The sequence below is a fragment of the Monodon monoceros genome, unplaced genomic scaffold (assembly GCF_005190385.1).
Source record: "Monodon monoceros isolate NGI ecotype Baffin Bay Population unplaced genomic scaffold, NGI_Narwhal_1 Super_Scaffold_21, whole genome shotgun sequence".
NCBI classification, from domain to species: Eukaryota; Metazoa; Chordata; class Mammalia; order Artiodactyla; family Monodontidae; genus Monodon; species Monodon monoceros.
In genome coordinates this window covers 20,128,402-20,155,972 of record NW_021703778.1, presented here as the reverse complement: position 1 = coordinate 20,155,972, position 27,571 = coordinate 20,128,402, and the positions used below count along the sequence as shown (strand labels likewise).

Genomic DNA, 27,571 nt, shown 5'->3' with positions numbered 1-27,571 from the left:
GCATCTGTCAGCCCGTGAGTCCTGTAGTTTGTCACACAACATAAAATGGTTGAATAGGAGCTTCCCTTTCTAAGCTTATTTTCCAAATGAAATATTATGTTGGGACTCCTTGCTTTGATTGGACGTGCGGGGTTTATATATCCCATTCTCACTTTTGCCGCTCACTTAATTGGGAAATGGGAGTGTGTCTTAAGCTGACGGCGTGTTACAGGTCAGTTGCCTATTTAATTCTACTGTCTGTCTAACCAAAGAGAAATCATTATACCCAGCCAAAGTATCAATAGATTATCTAAACTCTTGGGAATAACCCTATTGAAACACTGAGTTGGGAAGGTCAAAGTAGGAGGAAAAGGGTAGAGAGCATTAATTTATTTCCCCAAGACGTTTAATTCAACAAATAGTTGGGGCTAAGACTTTTTTGGTTCCGGTTGTTACCATTACCACGTCACCCTAACAACATCCATGGTGGTTGTAATTATTAACTAGAGGGATCTTTGTCATGCTAAGAGCCCTACTCATTTTAGACTTGCAGGGTTTTTCGTCGTGGTGGTGGCTGAATCACCAAGCTGAACTTCTCTGCATGGAGAGAAGAAAAATGCGAAATGTCTTAGGGTGACTCTGGGAGGAGCAGGGTTGGTGTGGTATGTGCTGAATGATGGGCGTGGGGTAATCTAGCAAGACTCAGGCTAGATTAAGAGGAAAGAGGAGGCAGGATGCTCTGTGCCACCTGCCAACCCGCAATAAGTCTAGAAAAATCACGAAACGAGTAGCATTGCTGAATTTTTTATGGAAGTTTCGTGTGCTGGTGGCCAGAGGGCCAAGACAGACCTACATGGTGAGGAGGCAGCTGACACTGCGGTTACAGTGACTGCATCCTGGACACGAGACAAACTCTCAGCTCTGTGCAGAGTTCACAGATGCCTCAGACATGGCTCTTTCCTCTACATATAAAGTCCAGCAAAGGTGAAGTGCATGGGTGATGAACAACTACAGTAAAAAATAGAATTTTATACGAAGAGTCGATTGTTCCTGTTAAATAACCCTCAACTTATCTGCTTCTCTCTGTTCCCATCACCATGGCTCTACCTTAGGTGACTTTTAACTTTTGTCTAAATTGTTTCCGTATTCAGTTGTCCACACTGTTTCCTATTTTCCATACTATTGCCAATGTGACCTCTCCAAAATACGTATCTAACTACCCCTGGTCCCTTTTTGTTGAACTCTCGCCCACTTCTTTCAGATTATTGACAATCATTTCACCTCCAGAGTTTTTCCATATCGGAACCCCTGCCCCAAAAGTGTGAATTGACACCCATACTATGTTTCCCTAACTCGCCATAGTCACCTTGTCATAGCCACTTTGTCTGCTTTCTTGTCTGAAGCCCTCATTAGATGAACTAAACCAGACAGCAAGAACATTATTTACACCCTCGTATATACATTGCCCAATGCTTACTAGATGCTCAAATATTTGAATGCATGATTCAATGGGTGCTATGGGGGTAGGCTGGAGGTGTGGTGACATTTAAATTGGACCAGGAAGGACAGGTGAGATGTGGCTGTACAGTCATGGGCATTGCTGACAGAGAAACAGGTCTAGGAAATAGCAAGTGATTTGATTTGATTATAGGGCAAGAATTAGCAAACCCGACTCTGTGGACTAAATGTGGCCCCCCGCCTGTTTTTGTAAATAAAGTTTTATTGTAACAAAGCTAATAAGCTCATTCATTTACATATCACCTGTAACTTTCACACTGCGTTGACAGAGTTGAATAGTTGCCACCATTAAGACTGCAAAGCCCCAAATATTTACTATCTGGCCCTTTACAGAAAAAGTTTACCAGCCCTGCTATAGAGTATAAAGGGGAGAGGAGTAGGAGTGACATTTAAAAGGTAAGTAGGGTGGCCCCCGCTCGCCGCAACTAGAGAAAGCCTGTGCGCAGCAACGAGGACCCAACACAGCCAAAAGTAAGTAAATAAATAAATAAATTTAAAAGGTAGGTAGGGCCAGATCCTGGAGTTCTCAGAATTAAGTGTAAACCCATTAGTCATATATTCTGTAGACACGAAGGACTTACAAGATTTTAACCCTGGTTCTTTTGTTAAAACCTATTCCTCTCTTCTTTGGTTCAGTGCTCAATAAAAAGTATTAAATAAGGAACGCCTGGTGCCCATTTTCCCCTGTAGTATCCTGCTACTCTTCTAATGTGCCTTCACATGGATCCTCTTATTAGAGGGAAAAATTGAAGTTCTTAAGGGCTACACAACTGCTAGATATGTAAACTGATAAACTTACAGAGATCTAGTTAATACAAAACTGTTACAATTTGAACTGGAGACAATTTTTCCTTAAAATCACTCTGTTCCCCCCCACCCAATCTCAAAAGAAGTGGAACAGAAAGATATGCCATGAACTAAAATCTAAGGGCACACTGTTTCCTAAGTTCAAACTTAAAAAAGGAAATCCATACAAAATCTGATTATAATGAAAGGAAAATTATAATCTGTCTTGTGGATATATATGCAAAAATTCTAAACAAAATGTTAGCAAATCAGATTCAGTGTTGTATAAAAAGGCTAATAACATCACAACCAAGTTGGACTTATTCCAAGAATGTAAGGTTGGTTTAATAGTTGAAAATCAATCACCATACTTCAGTACATTAACAGAATAAATGAGAAAATTGTGACAACTACAATTGTCTCCAGACATTGCCAAATGCCCCAGGGAGGGTAAAATCATCCCCAGCTGAGAACCACTGCAATAAATGAAGAAAAAGCCTTTGACAGAGTTCAAAACCCATTCATTATTTTAAAGACAAACACACTTAGCAAACTAGGAATAGAAGACAGCTTTCTTAATCTGATGAAGATAATCTTTTAAAAACCTACAGCAAACACTGTACTTAATGGTGGAATATTGAAAGCTTTCTCCCCAACATTGGGAACAAGATGAAGATGCCACTTCTGTTCAGCTAACTGGAGGACCCTGGTGGTACGATAAGGCAGAATGAAGAAAATGAAAGGCATGAGGAATGGAAAGGAGGAAATAAAAACCTCTCATTTATAGACACCACTGTTTATGTAGAAAACTGAAAAGCACCTACAGATAAACTGTTAGTACTGTGCAGCAAATTTGTTAAATTTGCTTATTTCAAGGTCAGTATATCTTGTATTTCTATAGACCAGAAACATTTAGAAAATGTTCACAGTGATGCCATTTCTAATAGCATCACAAAACATCAAATACCTAAGAGGAGAGATAACAAAATCTGTAAAATCTCTACACTGGAAATTACAAGATATTATTGAGAGAAAATAAAGAACTGGATCAAAGCATATCAAACGTTAGTTCATCAGTATTACCCAGAGGGTCTGTTGAAAGAGACTGAAGGCCCAACCCCTTAAAGTTTCTGATTCAGTAGATCTGAGATGGGGCCCAAGAATTTGTATTTCTAACAAGTTCGCGGGTGCTGCTGCCACTGCTGGGTGAAGAACCACACTTTAAGAGCCACTAATCTAAATAAGTATACCATGTGGATAGAAAAAATATTGTGAGACATCAGTTCTACTCAATTTGAAGAACTTCCATGAAGTCCAATCAAAATCCCAGCATGGGTGTGTGTGTATATTTATGTGTATATGGAAACTGACCAGCTGATACTGGATATAAAAAGGGCCAGCACAGACTTAAAGAACAGCAAAACAGGAGGGCTTCAAACTCGGGACACACTATAATGTTATAATTAAAACAGTGTTTTATCATTGTACAAACAGACAAGTAGACAAATGAACAGAAAAGAGAATCTAGAAACAGATGGACTCATGACCTGTCACCTGATTTACAACCAAGGGGACCTGCAGTGGGGAAACGATAGTCTTTTTTTTTTATTTGGCTGCATTGGGTCTTCGTTGCTGCGCACGGGCTTTTCTCTAGTTGCGGCGAGCAGGGGCTACTCTTTGTTGCAGTGCGCGGGCTTCTCATTGTGGTGGCTTCTCTTGTTGTGGAGCATGGGCTCTAGGCGCGTGGGCTTCAGTAGTTGTGGCACATGGGCTCAGTAGTTGTGCTTCGTGGGCTCTAGAGTGCAGGCTCAGTAGCTGTGGCGCACAGGCTTAGCTGCCCTGAGGCATGTGGGATCTTCCTGGACCAGGGCTCGAACCTGTCTCCCCTGCATTGACAGGCAGATTCTTAACCACTGTGCCACCAGGGAAGTCCCGAAACGATAGTCTTTTCAAGCAGTTTTGCTGGAACAGTTGGGTATCAGTGTAGGAAACAGCAAATTGTGACCTCACACCATACACAAAAGTTCATTCCGATGAATTGCAGCACAAATATGGAAGTTTAAAAACAACCATGCTTTTAGAATAAATAAAAGCAGGTGAACATCTTCATGACCATGGAGTAGGTAGTGGTGTCTTAAATAGGACACAAAAAGCTCTAAAGAAAAGACTGATACATTGTACTACACTAAAATTAAGGACTAGTCACCAGAAGACCCCCATTAACAGAGAGAAAAAGCAAGCCACTGGGTAGGAAAAAATATTTGCAATAAAAACACCCACAAAGGATTTGTATCAAGTATGCATAAAAGAACTCCTACAAATTATTTCTTTAAAGATAACTTGATAGAAAAATAGGCAAAAGACTTGAACAGGCACTTCATAAGAGGATCTCCAAACAGCCAGTTAAGTATTATGAGGAAAAAAATCTCAACACTGCTGTCTTCTTGGGAATACACTGAATATCAGAAGGAGATGCTACCACATGCAGGGCCATGCACCAACCAGTATGTGTTGGTCCAGCCGCTTGGGAGAACTGTTAGGCTATGTCTACCAAAGCAGACACGTATCTTATGACCCAGCAGTTGTATATAGGTATGTATTGCTTCTCTCCCCAGCAATATTCTGTTATTCCTATTTACTGAACCCATGCCGTGGACAGTCCCCTTTTCCTGAGTGGACTTCCTTCAGGATTCAGCTAACATGGCCAAGCTAGTTTGAGAAATCTGCATGTGTTCTTGTGCTAATCATCCCCCAAACAAGTATATACTGTGCCTGAAACTAAAGAAAAGTCTCTAAACCTCTGGACACTGCAGGCTCTGTGATGGGCCTGGATAGGTGGGCATTTGAAGACCTCTCAGATCACGGTATGAAGTGCATTATTCTATACCACATGGACCAACTCATAGTCACCTTTGCTTCCACTATATTTTTTCCTGTTGTTTTATCAAAATTTAGTTTCTTCGTAGAGACTCAAATACTTTTATAAGGTTTATAAAAAGCATTAGTCTTACTTGAACCCCTCCTCCCATTTCCGACTCACTGGAGGCAACGACTTTTAACTCATTCCTGTTTGTTATTTACCTTCATTTTCCCCCACTATTGACATTTTATCCTTTCAGTACTTTTTGTATTTGTGGATGTATGAAGTATGCATATATTGATATTTAAATCAAGGCAACTCTTGCTTATCTGCATTTTTTTTCACTTAACATTATATTCTTTTGAAAACACCATTTAAAATGGCTGTATAATATTCCATCTGTGAATGTGCCCTGATTTGTTCAACCATACCTTTATTGTTGGACATTTTAGGTGGTTTCTCATTTTCTTGCTACCATAAATACTGATATAATTAGTATACCTGTGGGTGTGGGGGCGTGTGTTGCTATAGAGGAATTGACTCACAGATACATGCTTTGTCTCATAACTTTAGTTTTTCCTGTGGTTGATAATTGCTTTGGTTTTATTTGCTTTCTTTGTTCATGTTCTGTGTGGCCCCATGGCTTGCTCTGAACTAGGTTGGTTGTTCACTGCACAGCTGACATCCTGGGGACAGCACTGTTTTCCTGGGGTTCCCTCCACTTTCTCTCATTCTCTCCTATATTCTGGCTCCCAGGTTTTTCTTCTTGGCTCCTCCCTTGTCTAGGGGAACAGCCCTACCTCCACCCCCCTGCAGTAGCTTCCTGAGAAAGGCATGCATGGGAGATCTGCTGGTTAGACCTTGTGTGTCTTAAAAACACCATTATTGGGACTTCCCTTGTGGTGCAGTGGTTAAGAATCCACCTGCCAATAATGCAGGGGACACAAGTTCGAGCCCTGGTCCAGGAAGATCCCAATGCCGCAGAGCAACTGAGCCCATGCACCACAACTACTGAAGCCCACGCGCCTAGAGCCCGTGCTCTGCAACAAGAGAAACCACCGTTAATGAGAAGACCGCACACTGCGACGAAGAGTAGGCCCCGCTCGCCACAACTAGAGAAAGCAGCAACGAGGACCCAACGCAGAGAAAAATTAATTAATTAATTAATTAATTGAAAAAAACCCCACCATTATTCTACTCTAACTTTAACTTGATTATGTACGAATTCTAGTCCTGAATTCATCTGGAATTTTAAAGGAATCACAACATTGTCTTCTGGCTTCCAAAGCTGCTGCTGAGAAGTCTGTTGCTGTTCTGACTCCTGATGTTTTGTTATGTGACCCGTTTTCCACTCTGGGAAGCTTTTAGTATCTTGCCTCGTCTCCCATGGCTGAAATTTCAATGGATGGGCCTTGCCATAGGTCTGTTTTATTCCTGTTCATCAGGTTATTCTCACGACCCTTTGATCTGGAAACTCACATCCTTCTGTTTAAGGACATTTCCTTGAATAATTTTACTTGTTTACTTTGATCATTTCTTCCCCTCTATTTGTCCTCATTCCTCTTTCTGGAACACATTATTCAGATGTTGGCCCTCCCACTCGTATTCTCTAGTTTTCTGTTTAAAAAAATTTTTTTGACTTTTTGTTGTACTTTTCCGGTTTCTCTACTTTATCTCTAGGCTTGTATTTCATTTTTTTTCTGTCATAGTTTTAATTTCTAAGAGCTCTTTTCTGTCTTCTAGTTTTTAAAAATAGCATCAGATTCTTGTTTATGGTTTCAGCCTCTCCTCTGATCCCTCTGAGGACGTTCATGATCATCTTTTTGGAATTTTCACCACTCTGCATAGTTTGTTTCTTGCAAGTTGCCTTTTTTTCCTTCTTATCTTGTTTTGATGTGTCTTTCATGTTAGAGGTTTTTCTCAGCTGCCTGGTGATCATTAGCTGTATGAACACACTTAAGAGCAGAATGTTAAGAAACTGATTAAGAATTCTGTGCTGGGGTTTGTTGACGGTGATTTCACTGGTAGAGTGATCTTGCTGAGCTGTTTCCCTGGGGAGCCCAAGGTGTCCACCTCTTAGCTCTTGGACCATTCACTTCCTCAGAGAAGACCCTTCCAATCCTCTGTCCAGAGGGTCAGTTTGATTCCCTGACTCCCAGTTTTCAGAACGGTTCTTTACCATGAACTTGGCTTGATGCCCCCCGGCTTTACCTTCTTTAAGAATAAACATCTAGTTTTCTGCCTGGGTGACCTGATTGCTTCTGAAAGAGACTCTCGTCCAGTTCTGCTCTTTTCAATGTCATCTTAGGCAGACTTCCAGAACTGCCCAGCACCTCCCTGACGCTGTGCTGAGCCTTGTGAGGGCTCTCCATGCCACCGCAGGTTGATTCCGGCCCCACCCCCAGCTGCTGACTAAGATTCACCTTTCTTGGATTCTCTGAGTCAGTCACCACCTGTCCTTCTGCTGTCTGCCTTCCCTCATGTTGTTGCTATCACCTCATTTCCTATGATATTTGTTTTTGTGATGTGTATCTTTAAAAACAGATAAAGCCCATTTTTGTTTTAGTGAGGTTTCTGGAGGGAGAGGAGATAAATATATGAGTTCACTCCACTGTCTTTAACTGAAGATCCCCCCATTGCTATTACGGGGAAACCAAGCACATCTGTTACCAGTAAGTTGAAAAGACCTCTTCCAAGGAGGTACTGAAGAATTGCTTTCTTGTCATTGACTCATGAGGAACAAAAGTGTCTAAGATCCGTAATCTGCTACACCTTTTGGACAAACTTCTTTCTCATGCAAGTCGAATGGTGAGGGACACACAGGCAGAGGTGCGCCAGCAGGGTTGCCTGGATGGTGCACTCTCCCCAGACGGGAAATTGGAGGATGCCATGAATTCCACCCCAGGCTCTGTATTGATCCCTACATTGTTGTGGGGTGTTTTCCCTTCAGTGAAACCACTGTTGCTTTCATTCCTCATGTCCAAACCTTTTGTACAGGATGATGAGAGCCTGAAGTACCTCACACATGAGGAAAAGGACGTCCTCCTGTTTTTTGAAGAGACGATTGATTCCCTGGAAGACGACTTTGAGGAACAGGTGCTGTGTGATGGTGATGCTCAGTGCCACTCTCCGCGGTCTCTGGAAGAGAGCACTTCTGGTCCCTCCGAGCCAGAGGACGTAGTGGACTTAGTGCAGCTGGGCCCTGGAGCCGGGGAACCCGAGAGCCTTCAGGATGTGACGGAGGCAGCAGGTGAGGACCAGAGAACAGGTCCCCCACCTCTGACGTGGCTTGTCGTGTGGTACAAGACACAGAGGCCCTCCTTTCTGTCGTGTTCTCTGTGTCTCCAGCCAGTATAGTAGTTCGTGGGGCTGATCAGATTTTTGTAGGGTAGAAGCATCCTCTTGGTAGTCTGATTGTCCAACTAAATAGGTGCTTTCATGGTATATTAGGATGAAAACACATGGAAGGGAAATTTCAAAAGGGCGAGAATAAAGAATGAGACTAATTGGGCAAACAAACATTGCATACATGGGTAAAAGAAAAAAGAAAACTGGAAATGGCTTCAGGAAACAATCCCATTCTACAAAGAAAATATACAAAGGACTTGTACTTTAGCCTTTGAGGTTCAATCTCAATTCTTGTGCAAGGTTATACCCCTATTCCAAGGTGGGAGTGTTTGAACTGAAAAGTCAGCTGGTTCAGGAAAACAAAAATGATCAGAACAGAAATTCAGCTCAGCATCTGCTTTGTAAAGTTTGCTTGATTCAGGGTGGCATCAGAGGAGAGGTATGCTTTTTGCCCCTTGAGTTCTGTGATAGAACCAGAGGGACATGGACAAGGAGAAAACGTTCTTCCAATTTTTTTTTTCCTGGTTGGAAAAGATATTGGAAATGTGGACAAGGGGATAAGGATTGGAAAAGATGAGGGAAAAATAGGATGGAAAATATCTTTGCTCTGTTGACTACAAAATACTTCCATTTGTCACAAGCCTGTAGAAATATATCCCCACCCCTTTATTTTTTGTAAGCAAGGCTGTGTATTACACAGAATTTCATGTACTATTGGTTATATGTTCCAAATATGGGGCTGAGTTTGCAGCCATCTCTTCAAAGAAGAGACTTAATATGAACTTCCCCTTTTTATCACTTCTTCTTTGAAGTTTAGTTCCTAAAATTAATTTGAACCACTGATCCCTTAAAAATGTCAGATCATATAATTGTGCCAAGGAAAACATTTCTTTGAAAGTAAGCCACTTGCCCATCAGTTCTCTAACATGATGTTTTCATAACAACTTTAAGTGCCCACTCTGTGGCAGGCATTGTGTGAGATTCTGAGGATACAAAGATAAATATAATACATAGCTCCCAATTTTGCAGCAGACACGGGTGTATAAACACTAGTGCAGAAAAGCGTTAGGTGATCTGTGATCACATATGTTAGGATATAGTAAAGAATCATAGGCTGGTGTATTAAACTGTACTGGAGGCTGTCAGGAAACATTTCTGTTTCAAGAGGAAAGTGACACATCCAATTATCCTTCATCTAGAGAGACCTGAGGGAGGGGTTGGTGGGTACCACAAACTTCCCAGCCTCCATTTCCCCTCTGTAAAATCCCCCATAAGGTAAGCTGTTGTTTCCTCCTGTTACATGTCTCAGGATGATGGCTCCTTAGAAACTTGCATTTACCATATGCTTCCCAGGTACTGACTGTTTCTGGCTTGCACATCTTTCACCACTGCTAATTCATTCTTTCTCGTCAGGTGATTATGAGAATCATATGCTATGTTCTCTTTCGCTAGTCCAGGGAATAGGGTAGAGGGAGTTTAGCTTACAAGAGGTACTGTTGAAATTGGTATTGAATCCCTTTGAGACCTTTGTAAATTCAGTGAAAAGGAAACGTGATGCATTTATTTCTGCATATGGTGGTAGCTTATGAGGATCCTTGCTACTTTTCAGGGGCTGGTGCTGTTGGAAAGGAAGACACTCCTGTCCTCAGGAAAGAGGATGCTGAGAAGTCTCCCCCTCCAGACCCCCCAGGTCCCGAGGCCCTGGCCCTGCCGCCTCCCAGCCCTGTCCCCGCAGCAGCCCCGGCCCACCCCGGGAGAGAGCCCCCTCCTACTCCAGCAGAGCACCCCAAACTGGCCCGCTCGGTCCCCACTCCGCTCGTCATCGCCCAGAAGATGTCTGAGAAGCTGGCAGGGAACGAAGGGCTCTCGCCCACATCCCCGTCCAAAGAGGGCAGGCCTGCAGGATGGAGGACGCTGACTTCCGTGGCCCCTCGACACGGAGACCACTCGCTGTGGCACAGGCACGCCGCACAGCCGGCGCCCAAGATCCACCGCTTCCCGAGCAACATCAGCGTGACCAACAGCGCGGGGAAGGACTTCAATAAGACAATCTCCAAGGCCGCGGTCAACGTGCAGGAGCGCAAAGCCCAGGTCCTGGCCAACATCAATGGGGTCTCCTTCCTCTCCATGGGGGAGACGGAGGACCGGGCCCAGAGGAGCGAGCCCACCGAGCAGAGGAGAAGCATCTCCCCGGAGCAGAGCCAGCCGGGCCCGGCCCGGGAGGCTGTTCCCGCGCGGGCAGGGGCGCACGGCGGCCAGCAGTCCAGAGGCGTGCAGACGGAACAGCCCCTGCCGATGGCCAACGGCTTCCAGAGCCTCCACGACATCCTCAAGAGCCATCCCGGGCCCTTTGTCTCTACAGGGAAGACGGTCACCTTCCGTCCGGACCCGGCCCTCCCCAGCAAACTTGCACCCCGGCAGCCGGACTGCGGCCAGGACGCCAGGAAGCGGTCGGGCTCGCTCCCCCGGGCTGTGGGGTTCAGACCCCAGGGCATCACTGTCCAGTTCTCGGGCCGGGGCTCCACGGAGGAGGCCCGTCGGGAGGCCCTGCGGAAGCTCGGCCTCCTGAAGGAGAACTTGTGACGGAGAGTGGGCGGCGCTGGGGGAGTTAGGGTGACCAGGTACGTGTGGCCGATCATAGATGTGTGCATGCGCACAGCACAGTAGCAAAGCCCGGACTGCGGAACCCCGTGGAGGACCAGCGATGGGGGCCCGGGAGTCAGCCGACTGTCTGCCCCGCTCTGGCCCGCATCCGAGCTGGGACATCCTTCCGAACGAGAGCATCCCGCACCACATCTTCCCGTTTCCAAGAGCTCGGAGAATAACCTTGAACACCTACAGGTTTCAATGATTTGTAAATGCCATATGTTTTTTGGATCTAGGAGGAGGGGGATTGGGTCTGAATTTTCTGTTATTGAGTGTCTAATCTAACCTTTTATCCGAAGTGCATGACATGAAAGCCAGTTTAGATCTCTCATACTCGTTTCTCTAAGAAAGGGACCGTCCCCTCCTTTCCAAGAAAATAAAGAAGTGCTTGTTCAATTTTCATAGTGTCTTAAAATACTGTTTTGGTTTTTTGTTTGTTTTTGAAAGGTGAAAGACAGTATGTTAGCCTAAATATGCCTTTGTTTCTTGGTCTAATTTGGTTTGCCCAGATTTTTTTTAATTGAAAATTGAAGCCTTTAGAGTATGATTTACTGTAACGTTGAGTTATGGAAGTGGAATGGAAAGGTTGAGTTTGGAAAAGGTGGTAGTTTTAAGAAAGTAAGTCTCATCAGACTACAGAGTCTGTGTTACTGGGAGATATATATATGAGTGTGTACTGCGTATATACATGTACATAATATGTGTTTATAGGTACATATATGTTATATACAGATATAGATGATGTGCACACACACATTCATTATTACATATATATATAAACTTCTTAAAACCCTATTACATAACTACAGGATGCAAGCACTTCCTATTCTTTTGATACACAAGCCATCTCAGTATTGAGATAATGACATAGAAATTGTTACTTCCTAATAAGGAAGTCTTTTAAGGACACATCTCCATAACTTTTCGTTAAACCAAAGTGCTTTTTCCTCAACGTGTTCTGTTCCCAATTAAATAGTCCGAATAAGCTTCCAACTAAGCAAGAGAGTTCCTTTGTTAGTGAAGTATGCTTTTAAAGATGTCATTTATCACCTAATTTTAATTTATCACCTAATTTTAGTTTTGCATGTTCCAAGGTGGCTGGTAAACAGAAGGAAACAAAAGATTCTTAACATCCCCCATGTTCTGTGAGCAAGATCTCAGGATTAATTTAAAAGGGAAAAAACAGCTAACTAAGTTACACAGCATGAAAAGAACTGGTTTTGTCCCAGACAATGTCTTACATGCTGAGTTGTAGCCACAAGCATTATTATCAAAACTATTTCAGGCTGGAGTCTAAAACCTCTTAAAATAGACCCGGAAGGACCACACTTGAAAGTCACACCCTTTTATTGTATGTCTCAGCCACTGTCACAGAATCTGTTTCTTTTCTGTTGAGTATTATTTAAACTCAAACTTCTAAATGTGCTGTGAAGGACGTTTTTCATAGTATTAATTTGCCTTGTAAGTTACATAAAATGATTGTAATGTTTTCCTTAGAACGACAGTATTTAGTGTCTCGCCCAGGCCTTGTCCTCCTGAAATAATCTCATAGATTCTTGATGGTCTTCATTTAAATGGGTGCTTTGATTTTACAGCTTCTTAAAAATAGTCTTTACTTTACTCCTGTTTATGTTGGATTTGTTTAAAGGATTCTTGAGCCCTGTTATTTCCTTTTTATATAGCGAGATGCCATGTTACAGTGTTTAAAAATAGAGGATCTTGATATGGCTAACATTTTAAATATCCCTTGTATTTGAGGATTCTTTCTTTTTTTCTTATCCTATGACTTCGTTGTGATTAAGGTGAACTTGACTATATGTTAGTATATTTGTTCTCATAATGGCATTTTTGAAAAATAAATTTAGAGATCTATCTTAAGTATAAGCAACTTTGTTTTTGCATTTTATACTTATTCTCAGGTATTTTCTTTTAAATGGTTATATCCTTTCCTTCTGTTTATTCATAATCTTTTCTACCTACTTATTCATAATTATACTGACTGTTACTCTGGCCATTTCTTGTGCCCAAAACCCTAGTAATTAAAGCCATATATTTTGTACAAGGTTCAAATTATAGCTGCTAATGAACTAACCTATTTTTGTATGTATCACCTTAACAAAAAAAATTCATTTTCTGAGGGGCATTTGTTTCCTTGCAATAACTCTGTGATAGGACGTTCTTAAAGGGTCATCTTCAAGGGAATCTTAAGGACCATATTTCAAAGCAAACTTGTAACGAAAAGGAAAGATGAATCTTAAGTGCTCAGTTTGTTTTTTTTTTTTCAAGTGATGCTTGTAAATCAGTCCATTTTAGTCTCCATTAAGATAAAGATGAAACTCTTTACCTTAATACTTAAAATCAGGAAAAAAAATTCTCCTCTGCTTTTAGGCAGGTATGTTCAAATGGCCAAACCACAGTCTCATCTGCAAAAGGTAATGCCCTGCAGTTACCAGGGTAACAGAGTCTGGTCCAGTGCCCTCCTCCTACTCTATTTGGCTAGCGTGCGTGCTTATCTTCACAAAATTGGTAGAAATGTTGATCTTTGCTTTTCTCTCCCCAGGGTCATTCTCCTCTTATAAGGCTTGTGGGGGAGAAAAGGCAGAGGTGCAGGTGTCCCTCCAGCGTCTCTGAGTCTCTCAAGAGTCTCTCAAGACGCAGAGGGCTCCCCCAGAGCTGCGTTCTTGCTCTCTTCCCCCCACCCCCCGACTTCAACAATACAGGATTCTTTACTCAGAGTTCCTGATGGGTAGCTCCCAGGGTGGGCTCCCCATCTGAAACAAGTTTTTGCGAAGAGCTTCATGGAGTTGATAAGTCAGGCCTTATGGAACCCTGAGGATTGATTGACCTTTTTATTTGTAAAAAAAAAAAAAAAAAATCAGAACTGTATTCTCTGAAATAATGCCATTTGCAGCAACATGGATGGACTTAGAGATTATGATACTAAGTGAAGTAAGTCAGACAAAGACATATACCATATGATATCACTTAGATGTGGAATCTGAAATATGAAACAAATGAATTCATCTGTGAAATAGAAACAGACTCACAGAGAACAGATTTGTGGTTGCCCAGGGGGAGGTGGGGTAGGGGAGGGATGGATTGGGAGTTTGCAATTAGCAGATGCAAACTAGTATATACGGAATGGATAAACACCAAGATCCTACTGTACAGCACAGGGAACTATATTCAATATCCTGTAATAAACCATAATGGAAAAGAAAAATACAAAGAATGGTATTCTTTTTTTTTTTTTTTTTTGCGGTACGCGGGCCTCTCACTGTTGTGGCCTCTCCCGTTGCGGAGCACAGGCTCCGGATGCGCAGGCTCAGCGGCCATGGCTCACGGGCCCAGCCGCTCCGCGGCATGTGGGATCTTGCCGGACTGGGGCACGAACCCGTGTCCCCTGCACCGGCAGGCGGACTCTCAACCACTGAGCCACCAGGGAAGCCCAAGAATGGTATTCTTTTTTTACTGAATTCCCACAGTCTGGCTGTGAGGAACTTGACCTTTCAGGGGATTTGATGGTTATGTTTTTTATGCAGATGATCTAAGAAATCAGTTCTTTCTGTTTATTCAAGAGGAATGAAGAGAGAAAAACAAGATAAATATGAAAACAATTTACTCTTATCAAGAAACTTTTTCTGAAACGTTTGTCACCAAGTCAACACGTCCTCTGAAGGAGCAAAGGTAGTTTTTCAGTGTTTTCTTCCCCTCCACCTGTGATCCAGGAGGAAGGGGAGGCGCGTGGGGAATGCTCACCTGTGAGAGGTTTGTGTTTTCATTGAAATGACAAGTCACCAAACAGGTTTTGTTTCTTCTCTTCACAACAAGGCTCTTTTTCCCCGCTTCAAAGTATGGGGAACAAGTTCCCATATCCTTTCCTAATCTACTCGCTGGAAAGGCCCTGCTTTCAATATCTGAGAAAAGAGAAGGCAGGGCTGTCAGCTGCCGAGGCCTGGGAAAGTCGGAGCCCTGCTTGGACCCTGCCAGGGAAAGCCCCGTGCCTCCTGCTCGCTGACCACGTCCTCTCCGGCGCCTGCTGGCCCTCCCCGGCCAGAAGCACCCTCTTCTCTAGAAGAAAAAAAATGCTGTTGGGGAACAAATCCACCTGTTTGCATGAGAAAAGGCTGGGCGACAGGATGATGGCCAAAGGGCACCTCCCATCCTGCTCTTTTCAGCATAAAAACCTTTGAGAGTGATGGTTGCAGTCCTTCTAAAATGTCTGTTGACTCAAAAAAATATAATAAAACTCTTTCCTACACATTCCAAATTCGTAAGACTTCAGAAACGCCAGTCACTGCCGTCACCAGCAGGCTCCCTCTCCCTCCTGCTTATTGTCCTAGTGGGGACACGGATGACCCCCGGAGCCCAGTGAGGCTGCCCCACCAGGTACAAACCTGGCTCTTAATGATGTACTTCAGCCTCGCGTCTTATCCTCTAAACTGCGTGAGCGTACTATTCAACAACAAGGTAAGAGAGGGGTAACGTGGTGGTTTCCAGAAACAACCTGCAGAGCCTGAACGCCAGACAAACCCAGTATTCTCTGACCTGGGTGGGGAGAACCATAAGTCGCCCTAAGGAGCGGGGGGTGCCCAGGGAGTCCTGCGATCCTGGGATGCCCTCTGCCTCCTGATTCCGTGGCAACCCCCTGGATCTGTCTGCCATAGGCCCCCACCAGCCCTCCTGCTTTGGGGGGCACACTAGGGTCTAGGAAGCCACCCTGTCTCCTGGTTGAGTTCAGGGTAGGCGTTGCTGATTCTCACTGCTTCTTCAGGATCCTCGAGGCCAGCTCTTTCCCCAGCTGAGCAGGACTTCTGAAGTTCAGGGAACGTTTTGTAAACCCATCCTCGTTTTGAGGAGCCCCCGGGTTTACTTTCTGGGTGCGGGAGCCCCTAGCTTGGTGGCTTAGGCTCAGGATTCTGTGATGCCCCCCCACCCACGTCTGCCCCACTGCCCGCCCCCAGTAAAGGCGGCCACTGCGATGGCCCGACCAGGGCCAGAGGTAAGAATTCACATTTGGAAGCTGAGGTTAATGGAACTTAGTCATTGATAAACAGGTCACATTTCATAAACTTCAACCTCCGAGTATTTGTGCGTGAAGCAGAGCTGCCAAGGGCAGTAGTAACCTAAGTTCTGGAAATGCCTTTAAGAGGTGGGGCTGAGTCAACAGGGACTCCGTGTGTCCAGGGAGCTGGCAGCTCTGAGCACGTGTGTGCCCGAGGGTTTCTCAGTGGCTGGCTGGCTTCTGCCCTTGGCATACTCTGACGCTTTTGTGCGGCTAGACTCCCTTTGAGTATTGGGACATGCCTAAGAGGCCTGCCCTTGTTACTAAAGATGCTTTCGGGCCTCTGTGGCCTTTAAAGATATTACATAATTCCTCATGGAACCACATCCCTGACAAGTCGCCGTGATGGCTGTGCTACAAGGGTCTCTTCGGCTTCTAACTAGTTCTACTGTGCAACCGTTTCCTGGACCATTTATTCAGTGTCTAAGCATTTTGAATTTGGGAGAAATAACCTCTGTCTTGTGAAGACAAGTTCAAACAGCAGGAAGGTGCAGGGAGGACTGTCCACGCAGGTAACGTGGTAGCAGCCGAGGTGCCTCACCTTCCCCGGGCTTGGTTTCCAAACCCAGAGCTCAGGCCACACGTGACCGTGGTCTTCCCAGCTCACGGTCCATGTGTTTGTGAAACTCTGTAAAGCTCTTTGTTTTGTCAGTGCCATCTTAATGGCCAAATGAACTGAATGAAAGTGCTTATAAATGTGAAACAAGTTACCTGAAACTCGTTTTCTTTTTTTGTGAAGCTTAGGAGGTGTCCCAAGTGGTACTGAATGTGACAGACACTGCGGGAGGTGCTAAATATCATCATTTAGTCCTTGTGACCACGGGCCCCTCTCCCCTTCACAAGGGCCTTGTGGGGGCCACGGGGGCTGCCCTAGTTGTGTGGGCTGCAAACCCCCTGCTTCTCGCACCTTCTGTGAAGCCACCCAAGCTGTGCCGGCCAACGCCGTCCACACGCCCAGCCCCCACCTTCCCTTCTCCCGAACACCGGCCTCTTTCGCTCCTTCGGCGCTTCTCCCCTCACTCCCTGGCCTGCCCTCGTGTGTCCGGCTCTCACGATGCTCATCCTGATTTGTACTCTCGTTATGTTTCAGCCCATAGGGCCGGGGCTTGTCTCTGGGGATGAAAGGAGAGATAGGTAAAGCCTGTGTTGTTTGGAAGTCAGGCTTGGTGGAAAGAGCATGCCAGTGGGCTGCGCAGGACTGGAAGGAGGAAAGTAAGGCAGGTGGCGTCCCTGGGCCTCCCGGCCTCCCTGCCAGCCGGGCAGGGGTGCCTTGAATCACCACGTGTGACCTCTGCCTTGGGGGATCAAGTTCAAAGCAGGTCCTTTGGCTGCATCCCTCCTCCTTCTCCCTCCCTCGGGACTTGGTTCTGGAGCCCAGAATTGCCAGGGGTGGTTTCCAACACCCCCGGGCGCAAGACTCCCACGCATGCGGCTGAGTGAGTTCACTGGCGAAACTGCCCATCTGCTCCCTGGCAGTCCTTTGAAGTCATGCTTGTTACTGGAAAGGCAACCAGGCTTCAGGGAAAGTCCAGGACCTGGCTCCACGGGGCTCTGGGCAGGGCGGCTGCCCACACCGGCCTTGGCCTCGCCCCCACAAGAGGCCACGAGCTCAGAGTGGGGAAGCCTCGGTGCCGCTGGGGTTGGACTATTTCACCACCGTAAATTCCCAGCCACACTGCAGTTGGGACACAGCTGCAGCGCGAACTGGTGGTCTCTCTCCAATCGTGTCATAAGTTATGACACTTCTGCCAATACTTGTAAATGGCATTCTTGAAGTTTTTGTCTACATTTTACTGGGATGTGCCTGCTTTCAGAGAATTGAGCATCTCCTTGCCTTGGGAGGGTCTACACTTCATTTAATAATGTTGCTATTGTTTGTTTTTTGTCAATTTCTTCTAGGAATAAATCCTTTTAGTGACAGTTTGGGCCAGATTTTATAATTGCTCAATTCGATCTTTTAAACCAAAAGTTTTTCTCATCTCAATCATCCACCTCACAGAGTCTTGATTCCTAAAGACCATTGGCTGTTTCTAGAAATCAGATCCACCTTCAAAGGTATATTTTGCTCTAAGTATACCATTCAGATTCCACACTGACTCCAGCCATGTTTTACAAGGGGCAGAGACAGCTGACAGGGCTGAGTGTGTAAAACCCACAAATAGAAGGGACTAGAGAGCCCGTGAGAGCGACCCTAGAAGCTAAGATCTGTCACAGTAGATAGTTCTGTGTGGCCACAGAGATCACACCACGAGAGATTTCCACTCAACACGGGGAATTCATAGCATTAGGAGCCGACTGAAAACGGAAAGAGTGGTTGGTTCACAGAAGCATGAGCGCCCACCTCCGCGGAGGTGCGCAGACATGGGGCAAGTGCCCTGCAGAGGAAAGCGACCAGAACTGCACTCAGCGGCACTCCTTCCAATTCTGAGATTTCATGACGGATTCACACAGAGCAGGCTTTGTCATTATCCTGACCTGACCCAGCCCTGCAATTGCTGTAAGACTTAACCTCCCTCTCTGAGCCTCACTTTCTTCATCGGAGAAAATGGGGTGAACCGTAGTCACCTCATAGGGTTGTTGTAAGGAGTGAATGAGACCACATATGTTAAGTACCACACACCACCATCATAACCATCACCATCACTATCGTCATCACCATCATCACCATCAAAACCACCACCACAAAGGCGGAACGGGAATTCCTATAGAGCTTCCAGAATGGCTCTGATCAAGCCCAGCAGCATGGAGGGGTGAGCAGGTCCTGGCCTCACAGCCTGGTTCAGAATCTACCATTCACTATGGTCCCATTCCTACATGCAATCCAGTGGTTACTTCAGTAAAGGAGCTAGTTTTAGATTTAAATTCCACTGCCTATTGAGAAACAGGGTTTTGCCACTTTCTAAAAATAGGTCTCCAGTTTATTTTCCTTCTCCAGGGCTGGGCAGGTCTGGCTTCCTGCTTAGATACACATGGGAGGACTCCCCATCCAAGCTCACACTTTTCCACGTCTTCTCTCCTCTACCCGCAGAGCTCCTCTCAGAGCTGGACTCCCCGACCGCCCCCCGGGGCCTCCTCCCAGAGGAGGAAGTGCCCGGCCCAGCCCAGCGCATGAAAGGCTCCAGGGAATACTGGGGGATTGTGTGGCCAGGGCCCCTTGGCTGCCACAAGGCTGCCGAGGAGGAAGTGCTTTTTCTGAGTCGCTGGGCTGGCTGGGCCCTCGGACTTTCCGTCCTGCCCAGCACACTCCCAGCCAGTCCCCAAGGAGGGCAGTGGCCTGCCTCGCCAGCCAGAGCTTCCAGAGAAGCCTCCACAAGGCAGGTGGAATGATCCAGGCCCCAATTAAACCTGCCTCAGGTCAGGAGGCTCCCAGGGTGTCCCCCTCTTCCTCTGCAGCATCACCTCCACCCTCCTCCATGTTCTAGGTGGATGGGCCCAGTAGCTCTTCCTCAAGCAGCTCTCAGCCCATATTGCCCCCAGTCAGTCTCCTTCCAGAATGGAATGGTAGACCCTCTCTCCCTCCCAGAAATGTCCTCCTGGGGCCTTCCCCTGCAAACTCAACCCCTGCTTCCTCCAGCCAGACCCATCACTACCTTCTCAGGACTCCTAAGGCGGTGGGGATCTTCGGATGCCACCTGGTACCTCTAAGTGAGGGCAGCGTTCCATAGGAAGACCTGGGCTTACGATTCAACTTCAGCTCTCACCAGCTGTATGCACTTAAGGTACTCAGGTAAGAGATTTTGAAAGACTAAATGATATAATGGGTGTGCAAAACGTCCAAAAACTGTAAGAGCAGTATAGTCTACGGCAGTGATTCTCGAAGTGTGGTCCCCTGACTGGCAGAATCAACATCACCAGGAAATATGTTAGAAAGGCAAATTAGCAGAGTCACCTCAGATCTACTGAATGAGGAACTCTGGAGGTGGGACCCAGGAGTCCGGTTTGAACAAGCCTTCCATGTGATTCAGAGGCCTGGGCTAATACACAGAAAACAGGCTCCGTCTTCCAAGTGCACAGATGGGAGAGTGAGCAGAGATGCAGAAGAGGTGCTGGACTGTGATATCATGGCTGGTAGGGACCATCCCCAGTGCCTAGTGTGGCATCTGGCACATGGTGGGTGTTCAGTTAACAGCTCTCACACTGAACAGGTGTTTGAACATTAAAAGACCGGAGGAGCTCTGAAGTCTTCCAGTGAGTATATGTTACTTTTAAATTTTAGAAAGCAGGTAAACCTGTTTGAGGGAGAGAGACAGAAAGAATAGTAGACTTGGGCCATTCTCTTGGTCCTGCCCAGGGCGGCCACGGGGGAGGTGATCCACAGGAACCCTCACCTAGACGAGGGGCCAGGCCACACTTCCTGCATCCTTGCCACGCGGCTTTGGGGTCTCCCTTGAGTGTATCAAGTAGTTACATGTTGGTCGTGATCACCATCCATTGATTCACCCTACGAGTATTTGAGCACCTACTACATGCTGTCCCAGGGGCTGAGGAGACAGCCGTGAGCAGGGCACACCTGGTGCCATCTTCCCCAGCTGGCAGTCCAGGGAGGAGACAGACAAGTAAGCAAGGTAACTGCAAGAAGGCAGTATTGTAAAGTGGAAATCTGGGGGCCAGGGGCAGAGGAGAGGGCAGCAGTCAGGGAAGGTGGCCAAGCTGAGACCTGAAGGGCACGCAGGGCTCACGGGACTACAAGGGGAGCAGTGTTCTAGGCCAAGGGCACTGCCGGTGCAAAGACCCAGAGGCAAGTTGGGACTAAAGCAGTTAGGTGGGGAGGGCACCGTGAGGGGCTGTGGGTCTCCTCCACAGTGACTGGGATGAAACCTCGTGTGAGGTGGGGCCTCAGAGCAGAGGAGGCAGTCCCTGCCCATGTGGCCTAGTGTTCTAGCAGTCATTGAACAAACACAGGGCACCTTTCCAGGCACTGGGGACACAACCGCACAGAAACAAAGCACAACACACACCCTGCTCCTGAGGAGACAGAAACCACACAAAGCCAAGGACGGTGCTTGGAAGAGAGGTAAGCACAAGGCATGGGCAGAACGCCTAACAAGGAGGATGGGTACGGCCGAGGAATGTGAAGGCGCTGTCATCACCAGGCAGGAACGCGCTCAGCCCTCACATCATCCCAGCCACTCAGGGCTCTGTCTTCAACCAGATGGTTCCAGAATCCCGCTTTGCAATCAAAGAAAGAGGAAATTGCCAAGCCCTCACAGGAGGAACAAGACAAAAAGAGTACTATGCTCTGCTATGCTAATACTCTCTTCTAGGGCACGTATTCTACTACACTATCTATACTATACATAGGATGCTATGCTGTAATAATACCATACTAATACTAAACATATTCTATTATACTATACATGTTATATTATACACGCTCACTCTACTATCTAAATAGCCTAATGCCTGACACACAATCCACACTTAATAAATGTTTGTGGAAGCTAACGCCTCTCCACCTAACAACAGGGAGTCCTGTTTCTTCTGCTTGGCCTTCAGGGACTGTGAGATAAGAAGAAATATATATATTGGTTTCTGCCCCCAATTCCTGGCACAGAGTTCCTAAAACACTTGGGATTTCCTGGGTGATGGCAGTGTCCTTTGTTCCAATGAGGTGGCTCTGGGTGGGCGCCTGGATGGGGCCAGGCACCAGAAGGACCCAGCCATGATTAGAAGCTTGGGATTTCCAGCCCCGCCCTGCAACCCGCCACCCCCCATTCTCCAGGGAGCGGAGAGGGGCTGGAAACGGAGTTAATAATCGATCATGCCTACGTGAGAAGCCTCCACAAAATCCCACTGGGCGGCTGGTGAGTTTCCAAGCAGATAACCACAACCACATCCTGGGAGGGTGACACACCCCAACTCCACGGGGACAGAAGCTCATGCACTCGGGACCCTCCCAGACCTCACCCTCCGTGTCTCCTTATCAGACGGTTCATCTGTATCCTTTATCATAAAATAAACTGGTAGAGGAAGTGCTCCCCTGAGTTCTGTGAGCTGTTCTAGTAAGTAATCTAATCCAAGGGGGAAGCGGTCATGGGAACCTCCAGTTTGTAGCCAAATCAGACAGAAGTCGTGGGTAACCTGGGGACCTACTACTTCTGATTGGCATGTATAGAGGAGAAGGGGGCCTCATGGGACTGAGCCCTTACCCTGTGGGATCTGACACCCTCTCCAGGTAGACGGTGTCAGAATTGAGTTAAATTGCAGGACACCCAGCTGGCGACACAGAGAATTGCCTGGTGGGGGAACCCCCTGCCACATCTGGTTTCAGAAGTGCTGAGTGTGGTAGCAGTGTGCAAGTAAAGGGGGGAACAAAGGACGAAAGAAATGAGGTTTTTCCCAATACAGGGCCCAAGTTCTATGCCCTGAGAAAGCCACTTTTAAAGCTCGTTCTCTCTCCATCCAAGTACCAGATCTGTCCAGATAATTCAGAGGGAAGTGGTAAATCACAGGCCGGGGACAGATGCTTTGGGTGAAACATCAGCCAGGCTAATGACAGTTAATGGAGACTGAAGCCTGGACACCAGCCATACAGGCTGATCCTCTAATGAACAAGCAGGCCTGGTGGGCGTGCCTGTTGGGCTGGCGGCTGCCTCTGGGGGCCTCACTGTGAGTGGGTCCCAACCAGTCATCCTCTGAAACAGGACTTTGAACAAAACCCACCTCGGATTCACACTATTTCTGAAAAAGCGTTTGGGAGGGGAGAAAAGCCTTGCAGGGGGTGGGAACAGTATGTATAGTGAAAATGAAAATGGCGCTTTGTCCAGCCCTGCCACTAGCACGCTATTCAACCCGGCCCGAGTCACCTCCCACATCTCCATTTCCTCATTGTATTAGTCAGGATAGATTAGGCTGTGCTGTGGTAACAAATAAACCCCATGATCTCAGTGGCTTAACAAAAGTTTTTTTACTCAAAGTCACTTTGTGGGCCAGGCATCCCTCCTTGTCACATGGCTACAAAGTCAGGAACACTTGGTCTCCAGGAGCCCCGGGCAGGGAAGGAAGAGACATCTGGAGGGTCTTGTCTGAAAGTGGCTGACATCACTCCGCCGCATCACCGACTGGACCCATCACGGGCCGCACCCCACTGCGGAGGCCAGGAATGCAGCCCCTCCCGAGGAGGGGGAAGCGCACAGAGGGTGCCTTCACTGCTCAACCATTAAATCCACGGATTCAGTCATCACATTTCGGGAGGGGCCCCTAATATGTGCCAGGCATTGCATCAAGTGTGGAGCTACAGAGATTTCCCTGTCCTTGTGAAGTTCAGAAGGCAAGACGCACAAAAGGATGCAGTGCTACAGTCCCACACAGGTTACTGTGGGGTGAGCAAAGAGGCACCTGGCCCAGCCTGGGCAAGGGGTGGGCAGCTGGTGCAGGCGAGGGTTCCAGGCCAACTCTGAAAAACCGTGTTTGCTGACATATACATATTTGTGTCTGTTACAAATTTAAGTGATGTAAAGGATATATTAGCACATGATTTACAAATAATGCTTAAAATACACAACACAGGCTCACCTCGGAGATATCGCGGGTTTGGTTCCGGACCCCCAAAATAAAGCGCATGTGCCAATAAAGTGAGTCACACGATATTTTCGGTTTCCAAAAAATATAGCACAGATAAAAGTTATGTTTACACTATAATGTAATCTACTAAGTGTGCAATAGTGTTATGTCTTTAAAAAAATGCACATACCTTAATTAAAAAATACTGTATTGCTAGAAAGTGCTAACCATTATCTGAGACTTCAGTGAGTCGTAATCCTTCTGCAATAGTGACATCAAAGATCACTGATCGCAGGCCACCAGAACAGATATAATAATAATGAAAACGCTTGAAATACCGCAAGAATTACCAAAATGTGACACAGAGACAGGAAGTGAGCAAATGCTGTTGGAAAAATGGCACCGATAGACTTGCTCGATGCCGGGTTGCCCCAAACCTTTATTCTGTAAAAAAATGCAATATCTGCAAAGCACAATAAAATGAGGTCTGCCTGTGCCCCACACTGTGAAGTCCACACAGCCAGATGGTTCTCACAGGACGCACCCACTGATTTTTGCCAAGCCCTTGCATTCAACCATGGTTCGACAAATGGAATTGCATCCCCATCAGCTCTCTCCCCAATAAATTTATGGTCCTCAAATCTGATATGTGATCTGGTAAACAACTTCTCACTTTCATATGAATTATATTTATTAAACTGAAACCTTTTTTGATCTGAGTAACTTCTTGGCTGAATCAGATAACTGTTCTCAAATGCTGGGAAACAGTCCCTCCATTTTCTGTGTTATTCAAAAATGTCATGGCTACGGACACAGTAAGCTTTTCTTTTTTAATTAATTAATTGATTGATTTATTCATTATTTATTTATTTCTGGCTGCACAGGGTCTTAGTTGCGGCATGCAGGATCTTCGTTCTGGCATGCGGGATTTTAGTTGCAGCACGTGGACTCTTAGTTGCAGCATGCGGACTCTTAGTTGCAGCATGCGGACTTCTTAGTTGTGGCATGCAAACTCTTAGTTGCAGCATGCATGCGGGATCTAGTTTCCTGACCAGAAATCTAACCCAGGCCCCCTGCATTGGGAGCGTGGAGTCTTACCCACTGGACAACCAGGGAAGTCCCTGGACACAATAAGCTTTTAAGTTTAATCTGCATTGTTAACATTTTCCTTCTTATATCACCTTCTGAAGTAACGACAACCAACAAAACAATAATTCCAGCCCTGGTGTATAGCACTGGCCAATGTGGATGGTGTAATTACTCCCACCGTGGACAATCTCCAGCTACCACCCTGACGTCATTGAAGACACAGTCGGGAGGAAATGAAGGAATCACTGAGCCTGTGGTATTCCCACCAAACAGACAAAGTGGACATAAATATCATCAAAAGCATAGAGAACAGTAATGTAATCAGGGACTGATGAATTTAGAGTATTTGTTACCTTGTTTAATTGTAAATTCATATCATTTCACTTTAAGGTGATGACAGGTGAAGGCTTCCCTGGTGGCGCAGTGGTTAAGAATCCACCTGCATTGGTAGGGGACACAGGTTTGGTCCCTGGTCCGGGAAGATCCCACGTGCCGTGGAGCAACTAAGCCCGTGCGCCACAACTACTGAGCCTGTGCTCTAGAGCCCACGAGCCACAACTACCGAGCCCACGTGCCACAACTATTGAAGCCCACGCACCTAGAGCTTGTGCTCCGCAACGAGACAAGCCACTGCGGTGAGAAGCCTGGGCACCACAACGAAGAGTAGCCCCCACTCACTGCAACTAGAGAAAGCCTGTGCACAGCAACAAAGACCCAACACAGCCATAAATTAATTAATTAATTAATTAAAAAAAAAAAAAGGATGATGACAGGTGACCTGAAAAAATTCCTGAAAATCTAACAGTCAGTCCAGTCAACCAGGAGAAGCTGGCTGTGGCCCACGACCAGGAGCAGGTCAGGGAAGACAGGAGGTCTGCCTGAGCTGAGTGAAAGCAAGTGTTGCTGGTATTCCAGGAGTAAAAGGAAGGAAGACCGTGCAGGCCTGGGGAGGGCATCAGTTGGGTCAGGGTAGTATGAGGTGACGGCACTGGGGCAGGGTGACTCCATAGCCTCACCCACTGGAACCATCTCCTTTTATTTTCAAAAGCGTCTCGTGTGGGATGAAAATAATAACAGGTGAAGACCTGTAGCCCTTTCGGTCCCCATGTAACTGAGTAGGACCTTCTGGGGCCTTCCTGGGACAGACACCCCCACCACCACCACCACCATTCCTCTTGTTTGTAGAAAAACTTTAGCCTCCTAGGCCTTCCCCAAGTTCCAAAGAATAAATTTAATCAGAGAAGTGAGAAAATGCAGAAATAGAGGAAAAGAGTCAAGCAAGACAAAATAATAATAGTTTAGCAAACGTCAAGGACCTTTAGTTTTTCCTCAAGGGCTATAGATAATATTCTGAGCCTTATCCTTTGAGTAATTTTACAGATACTGAAACCCCCACCAGGTGGAAGTTAAATGTATGCTGCCTATAAGCACATAGACCTCAGACCAGATAGAACCAGAAGGTTGATGATGGTGACTCCTGATAACCCCACCACCAACCACTCAGAAGAACGTCCACGAGTTGATCACATACCCGCAACCCTCTCCCTCACCCTGTCTTCAAAAACTGCTCCCCGAAAGCCATCAGGGAGTTCGGGCCTTTTGAGCATGAGCTGCCTGGACTCCCTGCTTGGAGCCGGCAATGAACGCTGCACTCTCCTTCCCCGCAGCCCGGTGTCGGTGGGTTGGCTTTGCTGCGCGTGGGTGATCAGACCGAAGTTTGGTTTGGTAGCACCCAGAACCTCGGTTTGGAGCAGGAGTCAGCAAGGAAGGGCTGGTGGGCAGAGAAGCCAGACTGGAGGAGGAAGCAGGAGGGAAGGAGATGGTGGTGGGGAGAGTGGAGGGCACATGCTGGGGGGCTAGGATGACAAGGGAAGGTGCGGGGCTGGCACCCAGAGACAGTTTCTGTTCGGGAGGGGCTGAGCCCTGAGGCCCCCAGGGCTGGGCAGGCCGGCCTCCCCCAGGGGAACCCGAGCCCGTGTGCCTGTTACTCACTCTTGGTCTCACCAAGCCGGCTGAGAAAGAAGAAGGGTAAATGCAGGTGAAATTCAAGCGTTTGACCCCAAGGTTTCTGACAACAAGGGAGAGGTGAGCAGGACCAGGGGCAAAAGGGGTGAAATGCCCCACATGGTCGATCTCCCGTAGGCAGCTTGGAATTCCCAGGGCAGTGACTCTGAGGCTGCGTTTGCGTTTTTTTCCACAAACCAGTTCATGTCCACCTCACTTTCTTCCCAGCCAGCAACCCTCCCAAGTGCCAAAAACGCTACCCCCTCCCAGGCCCTGCCGTGCTCTCATTTTCTCCTCCGTGAAACAGGGGATGGCTGGCCCTTCCCTGAGCACAGAGCCAGGAGGCAGCACAGAGCCCAGGCTGCAGCCTCCTGCTCCCCACTCCCTACTACACGCCAGCAGTGAGCCCTGCGTGTGGCAGGATGAGGCCAAACTGCTCTCTGGGTGAGCAGTGAAGGACAGATGGTTCCAGAATCGAAATGCTCTGAAACCTTAAGAGTCTTTCAAACCTTCTCTAAATAAGGCAAAGACGTTAGGGAACAATATTTGGCCTTGAAGCAAAAGGGGACGATCAAGGGCCCTTCAGGCTTTGGGACATGTGACTTGTGACTTCCATGGCAGCATTTTATAAAGAGAGCTTAATGGATGGATAATACATTGGAGTGCTGTTTGGGGACTCTCTCTGTGCCCCTCTCTGTGTAGACAGATGATAGAGTAGATAGGTAGATAGATAGATAGACAGATAGATAGATAGATAGATAGACAGATAGATA

At 46.6% G+C, this 27,571-nt stretch overlaps 1 protein-coding gene across 2 annotated transcripts in view; it reads left to right on the top strand.

Annotated features, from left to right (window-relative positions):
- The window catches only part of PROSER2 (proline and serine rich 2), a 40,701-nt gene extending 27,705 nt beyond the window's left edge, over positions 1 to 12,996 (top strand). Inside the window, exons 3-4 of one of the 2 annotated variants that reach the window (XM_029238531.1) lie at positions 8,141 to 8,393; positions 10,101 to 12,996. In XM_029238531.1, coding sequence (XP_029094364.1) covers positions 8,141 to 8,393; positions 10,101 to 11,074 — 1,227 coding nt within the window. In that variant the 3' untranslated portion in view covers positions 11,075 to 12,996. Of the gene's footprint in view, positions 1 to 6,222; positions 8,394 to 10,100 lie in introns of those variants that run through there. The other variant, XM_029238530.1, reaches the window with a different exon arrangement.
- The last annotated feature ends 14,575 nt before the right edge of the window (positions 12,997 to 27,571 follow it).